At 39.1% G+C, this 17,262-nt stretch overlaps 1 protein-coding gene and 1 long non-coding RNA gene across 5 annotated transcripts; one reads left to right on the top strand and one right to left on the bottom strand.

The window, feature by feature from the left end:
- Positions 1-1,677: 1,677 nt before the first annotated feature.
- LOC134199062 (uncharacterized) lies at positions 1,678-2,779 on the bottom strand. Its single transcript, XR_009973406.1, has 2 exons — positions 2,456-2,779; positions 1,678-2,132 (listed from the first exon to the last, which is right to left on the bottom strand). It is a non-coding gene; the product is annotated as an uncharacterized LOC134199062 (long non-coding RNA).
- LOC101740496 (saccharopine dehydrogenase-like oxidoreductase) lies at positions 1,972-15,439 on the top strand. 4 transcript variants are annotated; one of them, XM_021347682.3, is made up of 8 exons: positions 1,972-2,177; positions 2,289-2,432; positions 4,449-4,636; positions 5,605-5,734; positions 9,979-10,177; positions 10,440-10,824; positions 14,713-14,804; positions 15,194-15,439. In XM_021347682.3, the coding sequence occupies exons 1-8, from the start codon at positions 2,138-2,140 to the stop codon at positions 15,288-15,290; spliced, it is 1,275 nt and encodes a 424-aa protein (XP_021203357.1). In that variant the 5' UTR covers positions 1,972-2,137; the 3' UTR covers positions 15,291-15,439. The 4 variants fall into 4 exon arrangements, with proteins under 4 accessions (XP_021203357.1, XP_021203356.1, XP_037867669.1 ...); XM_021347681.3 differs by having other exon boundaries at positions 9,967-10,177; XM_038011741.2 differs by lacking the exon at positions 2,289-2,432 and having other exon boundaries at positions 9,967-10,177.
- The last annotated feature ends 1,823 nt before the right edge of the window (positions 15,440-17,262 follow it).

The following is a 17,262-nucleotide window of genomic DNA, read 5'->3' as shown; positions in this document are numbered from 1 at the left end:
AATAAATTTGTAGGTATAATAATAATATATATAATAATGCATAATAATATATAATACTTCATAAAAAAAAAATGCATTTTCATTTGTAACAGAGCTTATGGCTGAACTAGGTATATATGTAGGTGGCGTGCAATTGGTTTCCACGAATGGTTGCTTAAGATAATATTTTATGTACTTTATAAAAGTGTAAATACATGTAAACAATTAATTGCAGCAAATCTTTAACGCATTTTGCAATAATCACAATGCTGCTGAAGAGGCGAATGTGTTAATTGTACCATCCTGTGGTCTGGCTTCTATACCTTCTGCAGCAGGACTCATGTTCTTGCAAAATCAATTCAAAGGTACATTTCTTTGAATTATTATACATTAGCGACCCGCCCTCGCTTCGCTTCGGAAACTGTAATTTATTATTCATTTCTCCACTATTTAATGGATGTTATTATACATATAAACCTTCCTCTTCAATTACTCTATCTATTAAAAAAAACCGCATCAAAATCCGTTGCGTAGTTTTAAAGATTTAAGCATACATAGGGATATAGGGACAGAGAAAGCGACTTTGTTTTATACTATGTAGATACACCTTATCGGGATTTAAACGGATTATTTAAATGAAGTTTGAGTACATTTTTAAGTTTCGTGCGGAGGCCGAGTTATTTATGTTAATTTTATGGGTTCCAGTGATCACTTAATCCATTTCACTCCATATTATCATTTTTCATAAAAAAAGATTAGGCTTTATGATATGATACTTTTGCCTCTCTAGTTGGAAAAATAGAACTACTAAAGAAATACTCGATCGAAACGTTAAAACCCACTAATTTGTAACACGCACTCGCACAAATGTCATTCGTGGTACTCATTTCGGTAAAATTACTCGGTTACGAGATCACAACGTTAATATGAACTCGCACTCACAAAATAACACCGGGTACGTTTGCCGCTAGGGGCGCTGTTCCAATTGCATACAAATTTGAGCAAACTGGCTCGCTATCGAGAGCGTTACAAAACTCGCACTAAGCACACAGAACACGAACCTTGTCGAAAATTTAATGAAGCATAAAATGGAATTTGAAGTCGTCACAAAGTAGGGTTTGCGAGGGGTGTATTAAAACAAAAATTGTGTTTCATAATTGGTATTTGATGGGTTTTAAACAGTTAAACTGTCGAATTATGGTTTTGGTATAAATTCATATAAAAAAAAACATTAAAATATATATTATTTTACTCAATAAAACAACGATTTGATTTATGTCTAACCCTAAATATTATGTACCATAAATAATATAGGTACAGCCTACAGCCATAGGTTTTATTTAAAGGCTTATTACATTTGGCTGAATTTAGTAGACTGAACTCAGAAGCATATTTAGAAGTTTCTGATTCTTCTTCTTCTTCTTCTCTGTCGTTTCCTCATTGCTGAGGGTCGTGACTACCTTGGTCCAGTTTTTTCACCAGCTTTCTCCAATGCTGCCTGCATTCGGCCTGCTTAATGGCGCCCGGGACTACACTGATTACACTGTTCTAAATTCAGTTACTGAATCAATTGTCAGTTTAAACGCGACGAAGTAAGACGTGTCGTGTGCGTAAGAGGATGGCCCCAGTATTGACTAGACTAGACAACAACAATTTTTTTGTTTTTTGTTTCAATTTCTCAAAAAAAAAAACCAAGAATATCGGTGAAGAAATATTTATTGCTGTGCCGAATGTTATCAAATATGAACATTATGAGTGATTTAGAACCAGCAGATTTGAAAAATTATCTATAAATGGATTCGATCTCGTTTGACCTAATATTAAACCTTATGACACCGTTTATTCAAAAGCAGGATACTATCCTACGATAGTCTATTATATAAATATTACATATCTAATCCTACGATAGTATAAGTCCAAAATAAAGATTGGTTGTAACATTAAGATTTAATAAATTTTATATGGTCACCACACTAGACGAGGACACCGCGACCAAAAAGTTTTCTCTTTCGAGACCTATTTCTCGGCATTAGACAGCACTCCAGTTGTAGGTACTTATTAACTCCATGTGCGAGCTAGTCCGAGTTACGCTGCAGTCTGTGGAGCTTGTCGGGCAAGTTGCAAATGCAAATGGCTATCGCGACCTTGCAACGCTGCAATGCAAATATGCAAAAATGCAGTTAAAACACCAGTTGACCGTGAGTAACACTAAAAGTACACACGTTTTTATATTTTGCAAATTTCCTGCAGTTAGTTAAACAGCAATATTTTGAGTTAAGAGATGGAAAAATTAGATTTACTTGTGTTAGGTGCTACTGGATTCACAGGAAAATCAACGGTAAATTTTTTAAGAGAATTAACTAAGGAACCAGAATATCATAACGTGAAGTGGGGTATTGCCGGACGATCTGAAAAAAAACTTAACATTTTACTTAAAGAGCTTTCTGAGTTAAGTAAGTACATTTCATTGATTTACTTAGGTCCTCCTCGAGTCGCGTTCCTCATGTCTGAGGGTCGTGACCACCATCACCCATGAGCTTCAATTTTAGGATCTTTTTCCACTTTCCCCTGTCCACGGCGTCATGCAGCGCGCTGTACACTGCACTGTCCAAAGCGGTGCGGATCTGATCGGACCAACGAGTTGGTCCGATTTACTTAGGTACATCAAGCGTATTTTTAAATCTTGAACCAACGACTCGCCGTAGAAATAATAATAACCACGTTTAGAGTATACTGGGTGCGCTTGTAACAGGATGCGGTTGAAATAATGTGAATGTTTCTCGAATTATGGACAAACAGCCAGAGGTTCAGGGGGGATAGGAATACTGAACAGTTCACGTATTCGAACGTGTCCTTAGTGACACAGCGTGATGTTAAGTTTTTTTTTCTCTATGGACGTATGCTTTAGTTTTTTATGTCAGCTTCGGGCAAACGTGTAGGTCAGCTCACGGGCTTAGCTTGAGATCGAATCACGACCGACTGAGATGATCCGGCGATCCGATCTGAATGTCCGTTTGCTTGTACTAGTTTTTTAATTACTCGATCGTGTAAAAGTTAACTCAAAGGGGAATGCCCATTTTAGGCCCAAAGCGGACAATAGATTATAGAAAAAATACTTAGTGCATTAATTTTGTCACAAATAAATATGCATTTACTTTCTTGCAAATAAGCGCCACTACAGTTTACAATAAGTAGTTTAAAAAAAGTAACTCTATTGAAAAACAAGGATTTTTATTTTTGCGGGAAAAATATTGCCAGCTTCAAAACCTTTTACTTATGAAGTAAATATTTTGAGTATATAAATAAAACATATAAATAAATAATTTTAAGTATTATCATTAATCAATCGATTTTAATGGATTTTATGCAGATAAAATAACATCGAAGACATACCCATTGGACTTTAACTTGTAACTATACTTGAGACCTTAGAACTTATATCTCAAGGTGGGTGGCGCATTTACGTTGTAGATGTATGTGGGCTCGAGTAACCACTTAGCAACACCAGGGTGGCTGTGAGCTCGTCCACCCACCCATCTAAGCAATAAAAAAAGTTTACTAGTATTGTTATTTAAATATGTACAACTAAAACAAAAACATAAAAAATAATGTGTACTCGTAAAAGAAAGATTAAGATATAAATCAATTATCGGTTATTTAAAAAAATAATCGATATATGAATTTCATGTAATTATTTTTCTTTATACTGACAACACTGAATTTAATCTGACTGACTGACACTTCGCTTGCTGCTTGTGGTGTTGTGCTTGCGTACAAAATGGATGTGTTTTGATTTTTCTTCGATTTATTTTACTTTTATCAATAACGTTCATACTACGACTAAAAAACATTGTGTGAATTGTGGTTTTACCCTGACCGAGATTTAAAACCGTGTATAATATGCTCTCCTTTGCTATTTTTAGATGATACTAATTCTGTATGAAAATGAAGAAAATATAGATATTTAAAGAATTAAGTGTGTTTTTTATACCCTATTGAATAAAAATACATTAGGAACATCTTAAACATTAAGAAAAGAAAAGTTCTTGAAGTATGTCACAATCCGACACTTATTTATATAGAAAATTAACCTCAAAACGAGTTTTTATTTTTATTATATTTTTTATAATAGTGGCGTCAATTTCAATATATTTTTTAGATATCTAATACATTTAAGAATTTGAATCAGTACATTTTTATAGTAATATTTGATGTCCACCTTGGGCCTAGCACACTGGAGAGTGGGCATTCCCCTTTGTATGGAGTAGGAACAGCGCCCCTAGCGGTAAACTGTTCCAACGCCGTACAAATTATCCAAATAAAGCTCACTTCATGATGTTTTTTGAGTACAAAAGGAAGTTGAAGTACTGATGACTCAGTTGTTCAACTCCCTAACGCTGTTTTGTTGACTGATTTTAGGGAGTTATAACTCGTTTGTTAAGGTTAAAGAATAAGTATCTAATTTACAGAAATCAGAACGTCCAGCATAGTCGTCATAAAATGTGACATCAACAATCAAACTGAATTAAGGAACGCCACAGGTAGAACGAAAATTTTGATAAATTGCACTGGTCCTCATAGTATATTGGGTGAAGCTGTCATTAAGAGCTGCATCGAGACAAGGACTCACTACGTTGATATATCAGCCGAAATACCAGTATGTTGAATTACTTCTTGTAATACATAAAAATGTGTCGAAGTGAAATTTATATAAAATAAGAATAATTTCAAGATTTGCAAGGGTCAACCACTCCGCAGTACAATGGAGCAGCCTCACCCTGGGAACTGCCTGCACGATCACGGTATCCCTACGCCAGGTAGGTATGATTAATGCAAGAGAAATATGAGAACGTCTATCAATTGTGTAACATCTCGTTACCGCGATTCAGGAATTGTTGAATTTACGTGCAGCGACATCTGTTGATAACAAACTAAATAGAAATAAAAGTATCTCAGGGCGTTCCGAGAGCCACGGACGTGCCAGCGTGCACGGACGTCAAAAATACACTGAATCACTGACTGAACTAGTCAGTAGTCGGGGACGCGAGACCGTCTGGAGCGCTTCGTGATTTGTCGGCGCCGTTCGGAACCGCGTCGGCAAGTCAAGCGCGGCACACTTATTTTTTCGTTTCGTTTCATTTCGTTTCATCGAGTTTGAAATCACAACGATTCTAAAGAAGTTTCACTTCAAAAAAATAATACAGGAAAGCAGTTAAAGATTTCTTACCATGTACATACATGCAGACATCAAAATAAACTGGTAATACATTTTTACTGGTGGTAGGACCTCTTGTGAGCCCGCGCGGGTAGGTACCACCACCCTGCCTATTTCTGCCGTGAAGCAAATGCGTTTCGGTTTGAAGGGTGGGGCAGCTGTTGTAACTATACTGAGACCTTAGAACTTATATCTCAAGGTGACTAGCGCATTTACGTCGTAGATGTCTATGGGTTCCAGTAACCACTTAACACCAGGTGGGCTGTGAGCTCGTCCACCCATCTAGCAATAAAAAAATAATCTTATATGTAAATTTGGAAAGAAACATATTAAATACAGTACCTTACTTTAACAAAGATTTAGATAACATGTAAATAAAAGTGTAAATACATGTAAACAATTAATTGCAGCAAATCTTTAACGCATTTCGTAATAATCACAATGCTGCTGAAGAGGGGAATGTGCTAATTGTACCATCCTGTGGTCTGGCCTCTATACCTTCTGCAGCAGGACTCATGTTCTTACAAAATCAATTCAAAGGTATATTTCATTGAATTATTATACCCGCTTGTTAAAGTTGCGCTGAAATGGCCTCTCAAGGCCATCAGCATAGGTAGGAAAAAAAGCCTCTCAATCTAAAAAAAACGCAGTTGTAACTATACTGAGATCTTACAACTTATATCTCGAGGTGGGTGGCGCATTTACGTTGTAGATGTCTATGGGCTCCAGTAACCACTTAACACCAGGTGGGCTGTGAGCTCGTCCATCCATCTAAGCAATAAAAAAAAAATGCTCGGAATTAAATAAAAATTATATTTTGTTTTCCCTTTGATGTCCTCCCCGTCGGACGGCTTCCTTTTGTTTGTTTTAAGTTTATTTTACGCAAAAGTTTATGTATTTTATTTATCGATTGAGGCACTACGAAGTCTGCCGGGTCAGCTAGTATTTCAAAATTAGTTCACGAGCGACTTCAACGATGTAAATAACACGGTGTAATAAAGATAAAACATGAAAATTTACAAATTTGCGTGGTTCTGATTCTGTCGCCTCTTCGAGAAGGCACACACTTAAGAAACTTTTCACACCTTTTATTTATTTTATATCAACTTTTTATTTTTGCCGTGAAGCAGTAATGCGTTTCGGTTTGGAGGGTGGGGCAGTCGTTGTAACTAGATGGGTAGACGAGCCCACGGATAGCCTAGTTGAAGTGGTTACCGGAGTCTACAACGTAGATGCCGCGATTTACCTTGAGATTTGAGTTCTAAGATTTCAGTTTTTACAGTACAACGGCTTCAAGGGCGGATCCAGCTTTGGTGCCAGGAGGGGGTCACATAGTCATAGTCAAGTCAAGAACTTATAATTTAATTTTGATAACAATAGATACAAGTAAAAAGTAGGTTTTTTATTAATGGACGTAAGTACTGTACTTAAAAATATTTATTCTTTATTGTACACTTGAAAAACTTAACACATAATAACTTGTACATATTTAAAAGCTTTTATTTTTAAAAGCATTAAAATCAATGTGGTCACGACGATACACTTGATTTCATTGTGTGAATTTATCTAAGATTTTATTAGGTTGGGTTAGAAACCTTATGCTCTTCAATCTCTCTCATCCAAAAAATATATATAAGTAGGTACATAAGTCACGCAGGACTCTTTCAGTAAGTAGGTACCTTTTTTTTTTAACGCTGGGGAATCCATTTACGGATACCCGGTCGAGGGGGGTAAGAGACCGGGTTATGTCGGACTCCGGCGCCTCCACAGAAGAACAGGGAGAAGAAGAAGACAGGGGTCCTCCTCTTCTCCCAATTCCTGCCGGGAGACTACGCCTTGAGAAAGGCGCACGAGGCACTGCACGGCGTCAGCCACCAAGAGCTACCCCGCAAAACCGACTACCGACTAAACCCCATCGAGCCCCACCATTCCGACTCCACGAAACCCACGGTACCGCACAGTGCGCGCCGAAGGCTCGCCGTCGCCGGTACCCATCCTGTTAATAGGACGGCACTCCATTCCCGGGAAAATCCCGCAAGACGTCGTCTCGGACACACCGTGAGCGGTGCACAGGAGCCACCTTGCGCCGCCTCACCACCGGACCAACAGCCGAGTACCGGGCACCCCCGCACCCGGCACCCGACAGCCCCTACGGGAGATGAACGGGAGCTTCGCGCCCGTGCCGTCCATTCCGCCTTCTTCGCTGAGAAGCCGAAGAGGGATCCCACTCCCTTTCGCGCTCCTCAGCCTCACGGAACGCCATGACCAGGTCGCAAAACCTGGTCATGGCCTCCCAAGAATTCTGGTCCTCTAGCATGCGGGCGATGACAGCCCGCAAGGAGAGGTCTCTCCCCAGCACCGTGATGAGGTCTCGCCGCGAGCGCTCCCAACGCGGGCACCCTTCGAGTGTGTGCTGAGCGTCATCATCCGGATGCCCACACTGGTGGCAACCCGGATGTGGCTCTCTCCTGCAAACCTTCCACAGGTACCTCTCGAAGCAACCATGCCCCGAGAGGACCTGCGTTAGGTGGAAGGAGAGCACGCCGTGTCGTCTATCTAACCATGCCTCCAGCACGGGCACCAGGGCCTCGAGGGTGCGTCGGCGAGTGAGTGAAGTTTGGCCAAGCTCCTCCAGCAACCGCTCCCTCCACTTGGCGTACGCCAGATGACGCGCAGCACGCCTCCACCGACCGACAGCCGAAGGGCCGGGCGTCCGTCCCCGACTCAGGGACTGTGTTCTGCGCCGGTATACCGCAGCTGCTACCTCGGCCTCGAGATCCCAAGGAAGGGAACCGGCGAGGGCGCAGGCGACCTCCCGGGAGATCGTACGGTACCCCCTGATGACCCTCACCGCGAGCACCTGCTGCGCTCGTAGCAGTAAAGCTGCATTGCGCGCAGAGAGTGCGGGCGACCACACGGGAGCGCCGTACAAAGCCATACTGCGCACGACCCCCAGGTACAGACGCCGGACGCCGGCGCTGCAACCACCGACGTTGGGGAGAAGACGGGCTAGTGCACCCGCCATCCCCAGCAGCTTCGGGACTAACTCACCAAAGTGGTGGTCGAAGCGCCATCGACTGTCCAGCACAAGGCCCAAATATTTGAGCTTCGGCTGGACAGCGATCGATACTCCGCCGACTATGAGATTCGCTCCCGGAGGAGGTCCCCTCCGGACTGGGTGAAAGCACACCGCTTCGGACTTGCGGAGGGCCACCTCAAGACCTAATCTCCGAATGCGACTAACGACGGTGGAGACCGCCGCCGTCGCAAGGATCGCTGCGGCTCTGTAGTCAGCTCCGCGGGCCGTCACCAGCGTGTCGTCGACATAGCACACTACGTCGACGCCACGCAGGCTAGCACCGCGCAATACCCAGTCGAAACCGATGTCCCACAGGAGTGGTCCAAGTACCGACCCCTGCGGGACCCCGCACGACACCGCTTTCCGTCCCCACCCCCTCCTCTCGGGGAAGACCACATTTCGCCCTGAGAGGTAATCCTCTATCAGGGTGCGGAGACTAGGGGGGACGCGGTGAAACCGGAGCGATTCCACGATCGTGCTCCAAGGGATCGTGTTGAAGGCGTTGGCGATATCAATCGACACAGCCAATAACACGCCCCCCTCGGAGCACGCACGATCGGAGAGGTGGCGGACGCGCAAGACCGCGTCCATGGTGGAGCGACCTCTCCGGAAACCATATTGGTTAGGAGCCAGGTCAGGCCCAACGCTTTCGAGGTGCTGGACGAGGCGACTGGCGACGATGCGCTCGAGGAGCTTACCAGCCTCGTCCAGCACGACGATTGGGCGGTACCCGCTTGGCTCGTCACGTGGCCGGCCTTCCTTAGGAATAAGGACAAGCCGACCAGTCAGTAAGTAGGTACCTACATATCTACCTATGAGGTACTTTATGAGCATTAACAACAATAACATTTAAGTTAAAACACACACACTGGGATAATGAGAAACTGATTACTTGCCATTTCTTGTAATTAATGAATTTACAGTAACAATTTTTAAGAATACTCATAAAGGTACAATTATAACACATTAAAGCTAGAAATAAATTTTAGTTTTTTAACTTAGAACTATGTTATGATATGTTGAAGTTTAGTCGTTCCGATTCCGATTGAGGTTAGGATTCAATTTGAGGTTAGGCCTAGCTAGACGTTACGTAGTCGACAAGCGCGCGCGAGTGTGGCGCGGTAAAATTAAAAATTTTCGATGCGTTCATTCCCAAACAATTGCCATCATACAAAGTTATTTTAATATATTAAATTAATTAAGGAGCAACAATATATTGTGTCCTAAAATCATTATGTTCAATATGTGGTCCACCTAGGTCCTGGAACCAGCTCAGGGGGGGGTCATGACCCCCATGACCCCCCCCCTGGATCCGCCCTTGAACGGCTTCCCTACTCTTCAAACCGAAATGCATTACTGCTTCACGGCAGAAACAGGCAGGGTAGTTTTACCGGTCCTACCACATCTTGTTGTTGAAAATGAACATCGTTCACATCAATATCTTCTATTTTCGGCTATATAATCGTTAATCATCTTTGAAAGTGCAATCCGTTTACCGTTATGGTTGGCTTATTTTCGAAAAACTAAGAAGCAGTGGCCAGATTAAAATTTGAGAGACTTTTCAAAATTAAATCTTGCATTTTTCGAGTCACAAATGCGACTATTCAAATTGAACGTCTTATGGAAACACTATAATACCAAAGGAAACAAAAAAATTTTTTTTTTAGTAATCAGACTACACGAAAACCTCAAGTTATATCCACAGATATTCCTGACGTCGTCGACTGCTACTTCAGATTCGATATACCAAGAAGAAGTTACGCGCCAATTGGTCAACATTGTTTAGTTCATTCGGGTACATGGGAATCTCTGGTTTGCGTTTTACAAGATCTACCAAAATATTTAAATCTGAAAAAAGAAACATTTCCTGAACCGCTTGTGCACGAGCCTATAGAATTAAAAAGGTAGGTATGTTTATATAGAAATATTCCGACTCGCATCATATTTGCATAATACTACGATTGTAAGATGAAACGATATTTATTGAGGACTTCGAAGAATAGGCTATACAATGTAAGCCTTGACCTCTGGATTTTGCTACGATATTTTGTAAGATTGTTTAACATTTTCCATTTAAGAGTTTTAGTGAACGATCTGGTATTGCATGGTATACCCATACACATAAGTATCACAAAGTATTTATAGTATTTTTCTATTATGTTCCAGATCTTTCTTTCATCGTCACAGCGGAGAAGTCTGGTTCCCGTATCCAGGACCAGACGAAGATTTAATCGAAATGTCCCAAAGATATGTATCGGACAAGTACGAACAGAAACCGATAAGATTTCGTAGTTTTTGTACTGTACCGAAATTTTATCATTTTTTAATAATACCCCCAATGTATATGTACTACTATTTAAGTCGTTTCGAATGGTTTCGAAAGATGTTGTGTAAGCACCCTAAGGTTTTCACGGCCGGTTACATGACACGTCAGGGACCTTCCGAAGTATCAAGAATGAATACAAAATATACCCTAACGATGACTGGAAAGAGTTGGGATTCAAATGTAAAAAATTACGAACATGATCCTAAGAAATCTTTGACTGTGAAGGTATGGTGGTAATCTTTAATTTTATTAAACAGTTATTGTCATAAATATTATTTTACATTAATTAGAAGCTCATTCTCGTTTTAAATTTATTCTATTTGCTATTGAATATATAAAATTATCAACTTAGTGTATGTACCTACATAATTAAATTGTCTAGATTTTTTTTTCACGCTCTATTTTTATATCTATTCAAATAATCCTAATTTTATTTTGTAATTGTTTTATTTATTCTTAATAATTATAACGAGCTAAAATCTAAACTGTTATGTTGCATTTAAATTTTGTAATTGTAGTAAATTAAAGCTAAAGGTGAGGGTTATTTATTGCATGGCATTGCATTTTAACGGATAGCGCATGCAATGACAAATTGAGTACAACCGGCGTTCGACTCGGCATTTCTAGTGTTCTTCTCTTTTCTCTCTTAAATATATACAGTAGTGGATTTTCTAAGGGCAGTCGGGACAAATTCCCAGGGCGGCAAAATTTTAAAAGTGAAAAAAAAAATTTAGTCTTATCAATATTGCTCAATAAAATTAATTAATTCTAAAAATTAATAATTTTCTGTTTAATTAATAATTCAAGAAATTCAATTCATCCATTATTTGTTAATTATAATTTTGGCACTTTTGGTAAAAGTTAATAATCAAAATGATTTAATCAATATATTTCCTTGGAGATTTAAAATAATAATCTATTTTTCTAATCTGGAATTAAAGAAATTTAATTAGTCTTTTTTTATGTAATATAATGATGAGTCCCCCATAGTGCCAAAGGACAGTGTCCAAAAGTGGGCCAACTTTATGTTAAACCTATTTCTACTTGAAAAACTATGCCTTATTTTTTCACGTTGTTTAGTTTATGTATCAACATTTCCTTCAACCTGGCATTGTTTTCCAAAAAAATAAATTATTTAATTGATAACATCCCAAAACTATCCATGTCATAGTTTTTAAATTCACCAATAGGCAAAGGGCTTCTTAGCCCATACAGCCTTATAGCAAACCTATATGCTGTCAAACGAAAGAGTTGTTTGTGACTTGAACAACAAATTAAAAAAAATTAGCTAATGCTTATAATTCACAGGTTTCTTTGTTTATTTTTGTTTAATTCAATATTTATTGTAATAATAATTATTACTTAAAACTATGAATTATTTAATATTTTTAGATATTAATGATTCCATTAGCAAAAATATCAATGGCCTACCATTACTCTATTCTTATTATATATGATCAGAGAGTTTTGGCAGCAACCCGAGTGAAGCGTCACTTGAATTTTTATTTTAATGTTTTTTTAATAGTTTATTGTGTAATTTGTATTTGTAATATTGTGTATAAAAGGTCTGCGTAAGCTCATGCTCAGTCAATGTGGTATTCGTCGAGTTGACGTCAAAACTCCCAAAAAGCAATAAAAAGAGATACACCGGCTTTTTATTGACATAAAAAATATATGACTTCGACAGACTAGGCTGTATATATAGGCTACGCTCTTTGCCTGCTTATTGGTGAATTTAAAAACAACAACAATATCGTTGCCGGCTTCCGGATTTTCATTTCATTTTATTATTATTATGAGGATATAATAATAATAAAATGTACGTAAGGGCTTATTTCTAGCAACATTAACCACAATTAACTTATTTAATACTCTAAATAATTATGAGAGCGATTATTGATTTCGAAGAAAACAATTAACAACTTAATTTTAGCTGCAGAAAAAACAGATTTCTCTTAAGCCTGGGCGAGAATATAAAAATCGTTTTCTGAATATGAAACGAAATTTCTTTGTATTTTTTTTTTATTGCTTAGATGGGTGGACGAGCTCACAGCCCACCTGATGTTAAGTGGTTACTGGAGCCCATAGACATCTACAACGTAAATGTGCCACCCACCTTGAGATATAAGTTGTAAGGTCTCAGTATAGTTACAACGGCTGCCCCACCCTTCAAACGGAAACGCATTACTGCTTCACGGCAGAAATAGGCAGGGCGGTGGTACCTACCCGCGCGGGCTCACAACAGGTCCTACCACCAGTAATTACGCAAATTATAATTTTGCGGGTTTCACTTTTTATTACACGATGTTATTCCTTCACCGTGGAAGTAAATCGTGAACATTTGTTGAGTACGTATTTCATTAGAAAAATTGGTACCCGCCTGCGGGATTCGAACACCGGTGCATCGCTTCAACACTATTGCACCGGACGTCTTATCTTTTAGGCCACGACGACTTCAATCAAATTAATTCTATCAAATTAAGTTAAAACCATCATGACAGGACAACTTTTTTTAGGGGCCCAAACGCCCATAGAAAATGGGCATTGTCCTTTATAATTGTTAGAAATCCAAAACAAATATTTATTTATGTTTTTGGAATATAGGTAATATGTATATACATATATCTGTATATGTACATATACATCTAATAAAGTTTCTGCAATAAATTAGGTATTTTAATTTTGGAAAATAAAATATATAAACTTTAAGTATAAGTACTTCAGGGCATATATAAAAATATATTATGCCCTGTAGTATCAACCATAGTATCGTATCAACTGAAGCGACAATACCGATGTTCCAATCCCGCGGTACGGCGTATTATAAGTCCACACGGTTAGGTAACACCGTCATTTTTATGATGTGAAGCGGTCATACGTTCCTCTTTGAAGAACAGTGTGCTTCACCACTTCGAGCATCCCACTCCGTAGTAGGCGCGCAAACATCTCCGCTGTTAGCCCCATAACTCTCTTTGGCCAGCCCATACCGTGGGCCTCGAAGGTCAAATATCTAGGCGTCACCCTCGACAGAGGGATGACATTCCGTCCCCATATAAAAACGGTACGCGACCGCGCCGCGTTTATACTAGGACGACTCTACCCAATGCTTTGTAGTCGAAGCAAACTGTCCCTCCGCAATAAGGTAACTCTCTACAAAACTTGTATACGCCCCGTCATGACGTATGCAAGCGTAGTGTTTGCTCACGTAGCCCGCACCCACTTGAAATCCCTTCAGGTTATTCAATCCAGATTCTGCAGGATAGCCGTCGGAGCGCCATGGTTCCTTAGGAACGTGGATCTCCACGATGACCTGGAGTTCGACTCATTTAGTAAGTATCTACAGTCGGCATCACTGCGCCACTTTGAGAAGGCGGCACGACATGAGAACCCTCTCATCGTAGCCGCTGGAAATTACATACCCGACCCAGTAGACCGAATGGTAAACCGACAACGTCGCCCAAAGCACGTCATTACGGATCCTCCTGATCCATTAACGGTGCTTTTAGGCACCACAAGCACCGGTCACCGTCCTCGTCGAACCCGTCGCTTGCGACGAAGGGCTCGACGAGCGAACTAACCCATAGACACAGCCCACTGAGTTTCTCGCCGGATCTTCTCAGTGGGTCGCGTTTCCGATCCGATGGTAGATTCTGCGAAGCACTGCTCTTGCTAGGGTCAGTGTTAGCAACTCTCCGGTTGAGCCCCGCGAGCTCACCTACAAACGTTAGGGCGAAGCTGAAATAGCCTCTCAAGGCTATCAGCATAGGTAGGAAAAAAAAAAGTGTGCTTAGTGCGAGTTTTTTAACGTTCTCGATAGCGTAAAAGTTAACTTAATTTTGTATGGAGTTGGAACATTAGCCAAGGTTTCCCGCCAGGGGCGCTGTTCCAACTCCATAAAAAATTGAGTTATCTTGTACTTTTTAAGGTCGACAGATAATTAATAATGTAACCCCGCAGACCAAACTTTGAGTTCCAAACGATCTTATATAGTGGATGTTCGACTTTAATCAAGCGCTACATAAAAAGTATGAACATATATTTATTACTATCGATGATGTAAATTTCTTTCTACGTTGAGATGATTTTTGTGTCTAATTTGCTAATGTGCTTTAGGTTTCAGGAACGGATCCCGGCTATTATACTACGGCTATGTGTTTGATTATTTCTGCCATGACGATCCTAAGAGAGAGTGATAAAATGCCGAAGTAAGTAAAGCAGGTCTCAAAGTGTTCAAAGAGTTAGGATGTATTTAAAATCCCTTATTTTCGCCCAATGACCGAAAGACTATTTGCCTTCTATATAATTTGAAGTTACTATGTCCCTATTTCGATTTTAATGCACTTTCAGTTCAAACAGTTAGCTAATTATTATTAGAGAACTAAAATAATCGTTTTTGTTTTGTCTGTCTTTTTATACTATCTGGTTCTAGTTATTAGTGTTGTAGGAGATAATATTTGCCTAAAATAAGAGAACATTCTAGAATTTTGTAGCAAATAGAAGTAGAAAGCTCTTTTGCATTTTGTGTTACATTTATCCGAGAATGAAACAATACTTATTATAACTAAAAATGAATATTCTGCATGTTATTTTCCAGAGGCGGAGTACTTATGCCCGCAGCTGCATTTCAGAACACGAACCTTGTCGAAAATTTAATGAAGCATAAAATGGAATTTGAAGTCGTCACAAAGTAGGGTTTGTGAGGGGTGTATTAACACAAAAATTGTATTTCATAATTGGTATTTGATGGGTTTTAAACAGTGAAACTGTCTAATTATGGTTTTGGTGTAAATTAATATTAAAAAAACATTAAAATATATATTATTTTACTCAATAAAACAAAGATTTCATTTATTTAACCTTAAATATTATGTACCATGAATAATATACAGCGTACAGCCATAGGTTTTATCTAGCGGAATAATAAAGTGATCTCAACCATTTCTTCAATATTTTAAATTATCGTTATACAACAAACATTTAGGTACGTTATTGATGTCCATGGGCTCTGGTAGTCACTCAACACCTGGTGGACCGTGAGCTCGTCCAACGATCTAAGGATTAAAAAAAAACTATTAATAGGTAATAAACAACGAATAGGTATTTTATCAACAAAAAATTGCTGATATATCTATCTATATTTAATTCTTAGGTACATATGGGAATTACCGTTTTCGGTACTTAACTACCTTTATTATTTCAATATAATATTCAAATTAGAACGCAAGAGTGTTTCACGGCGTTAATATTATTATGTAAGACAGCGAGAGATTTTTTAGGCCATCGCATTTGGAATCTGATGAGACAAGAAACTGCCCCCAATATTTTACTGTAATCTCTAACAAAGGTACACGTCATTACGGATCCTCCCGATCCCTTAATGATACTTTTAGGTAAGTACTTCAAGTAATGGTTACCGTCCTCGTCGAACCCGTCGCTTGCGACGAAGGGCTCGATGTGTAAGTTAACCCATAGACACGGCCCACTGATTTTCTCGCCGAATCTTATCCGTGGATCGCGTTTCCGATCCGGTGGTAGATTCTGCGAAGCCCTGCTCTTGCTAGGGCCAGTGTTAGCAATACTCCCGGTTTGAGCCACGTGAGCTCACCTACTCGCCCGGTTACGCTGACATAGCCTCTCAAGGCTATCAGCATAGGTAGGAAAAATAAAATAAAAGTCAGGCCTCCCGTCTCGAGTTCTCAGCGGTAAGAAGCTCTTACCTTTAGGCAGGAGCTTCTACATATCAGTTTCTTCTATTTGACTTTACTATAACAAAAAATGATTGGCGATCACTCGAGTGGATCGCTTGCGTGCTAATTTTCATGGGAATTGCTATTTGAAAATTATATAACTATTTAAAACTATTCGATTGAACTATTTAAAATTAACAAATATCGAAAATGTAAATATTCTTCAACAAATATAAGTACTTATTCCAAAGCTAGTTTTAAAAAAGTACAGAGATTATGTACTCGTTTAATTTATTTAGTACACTGTAAAACATAAACAACAGTACAGGTGAATCGTGAATATAACTAGATTCTTGTTCAGAATCCGTGTCTGGGAAGCACATTGTTACGAAATAAAGATAGCTAAAAGCTAAAATGTAACGTATTTTAGCTTAATTTTTTAAGGGATATTATGACCTGGTAACTAAGATCAAGTCATGTCTTATAATTTATATTCTGATTTTTATGAAAAATGATAATATGGAGTTAAATGAAATGAATGTGATTAATTTGAGACATTAATCAACTGGAATGAAATGAGATGATATGGGATGAGATATAATCTCAGTAAAATAGTGATTTTTTCAGTAGACTTTTTGGAGGATCCGAGAAGTTATGTCCAGCGGCTTTATTTCATTTTCCCACGTTTGTGCACTTTCACAGATATTAAACAGTTAATAAACGACCGTTATTAGACATTTAAACTGAAGAAACACTAAATAGACAAATTAAAACAAATCACACAACTTCACTCCTCGCGTTCCCGCCAAAAGGTCCCATTCTAGCTTAAGAGTAATTATCACAGATTATTAATTCGTAGGTATATAATTATTTATGGAGGGTAGAGATAAGATGAACCATCTATGTGTGTGCAAAAGCATAGATTATACACTTAATATATTTGAGATGCAAAAGTGTCCGTTAAAATCTGCTAAAT

This window comes from Bombyx mori, chromosome 6 (assembly GCF_030269925.1).
Source record: "Bombyx mori chromosome 6, ASM3026992v2".
NCBI classification, from domain to species: Eukaryota; Metazoa; Arthropoda; class Insecta; order Lepidoptera; family Bombycidae; genus Bombyx; species Bombyx mori.
The sequence above is the reverse complement of the archived record's forward strand: the minus strand, read 5'-3'. Positions and strand labels throughout refer to the sequence as shown.

Coding starts and splice junctions, on each gene's coding strand:
- LOC101740496 (XM_021347681.3), top strand. CDS start 2,138: ATGCAAATATGCAAAAATGCAGTTAAAACACCAGTTGACC. Junction 10,178..10,439: donor GAGCCTATAGAATTAAAAAG/GTAGGTATGTTT, acceptor ATTATGTTCCAG/ATCTTTCTTTCATCGTCACA. Junction 10,825..14,712: donor AGAAATCTTTGACTGTGAAG/GTATGGTGGTAA, acceptor AATGTGCTTTAG/GTTTCAGGAACGGATCCCGG.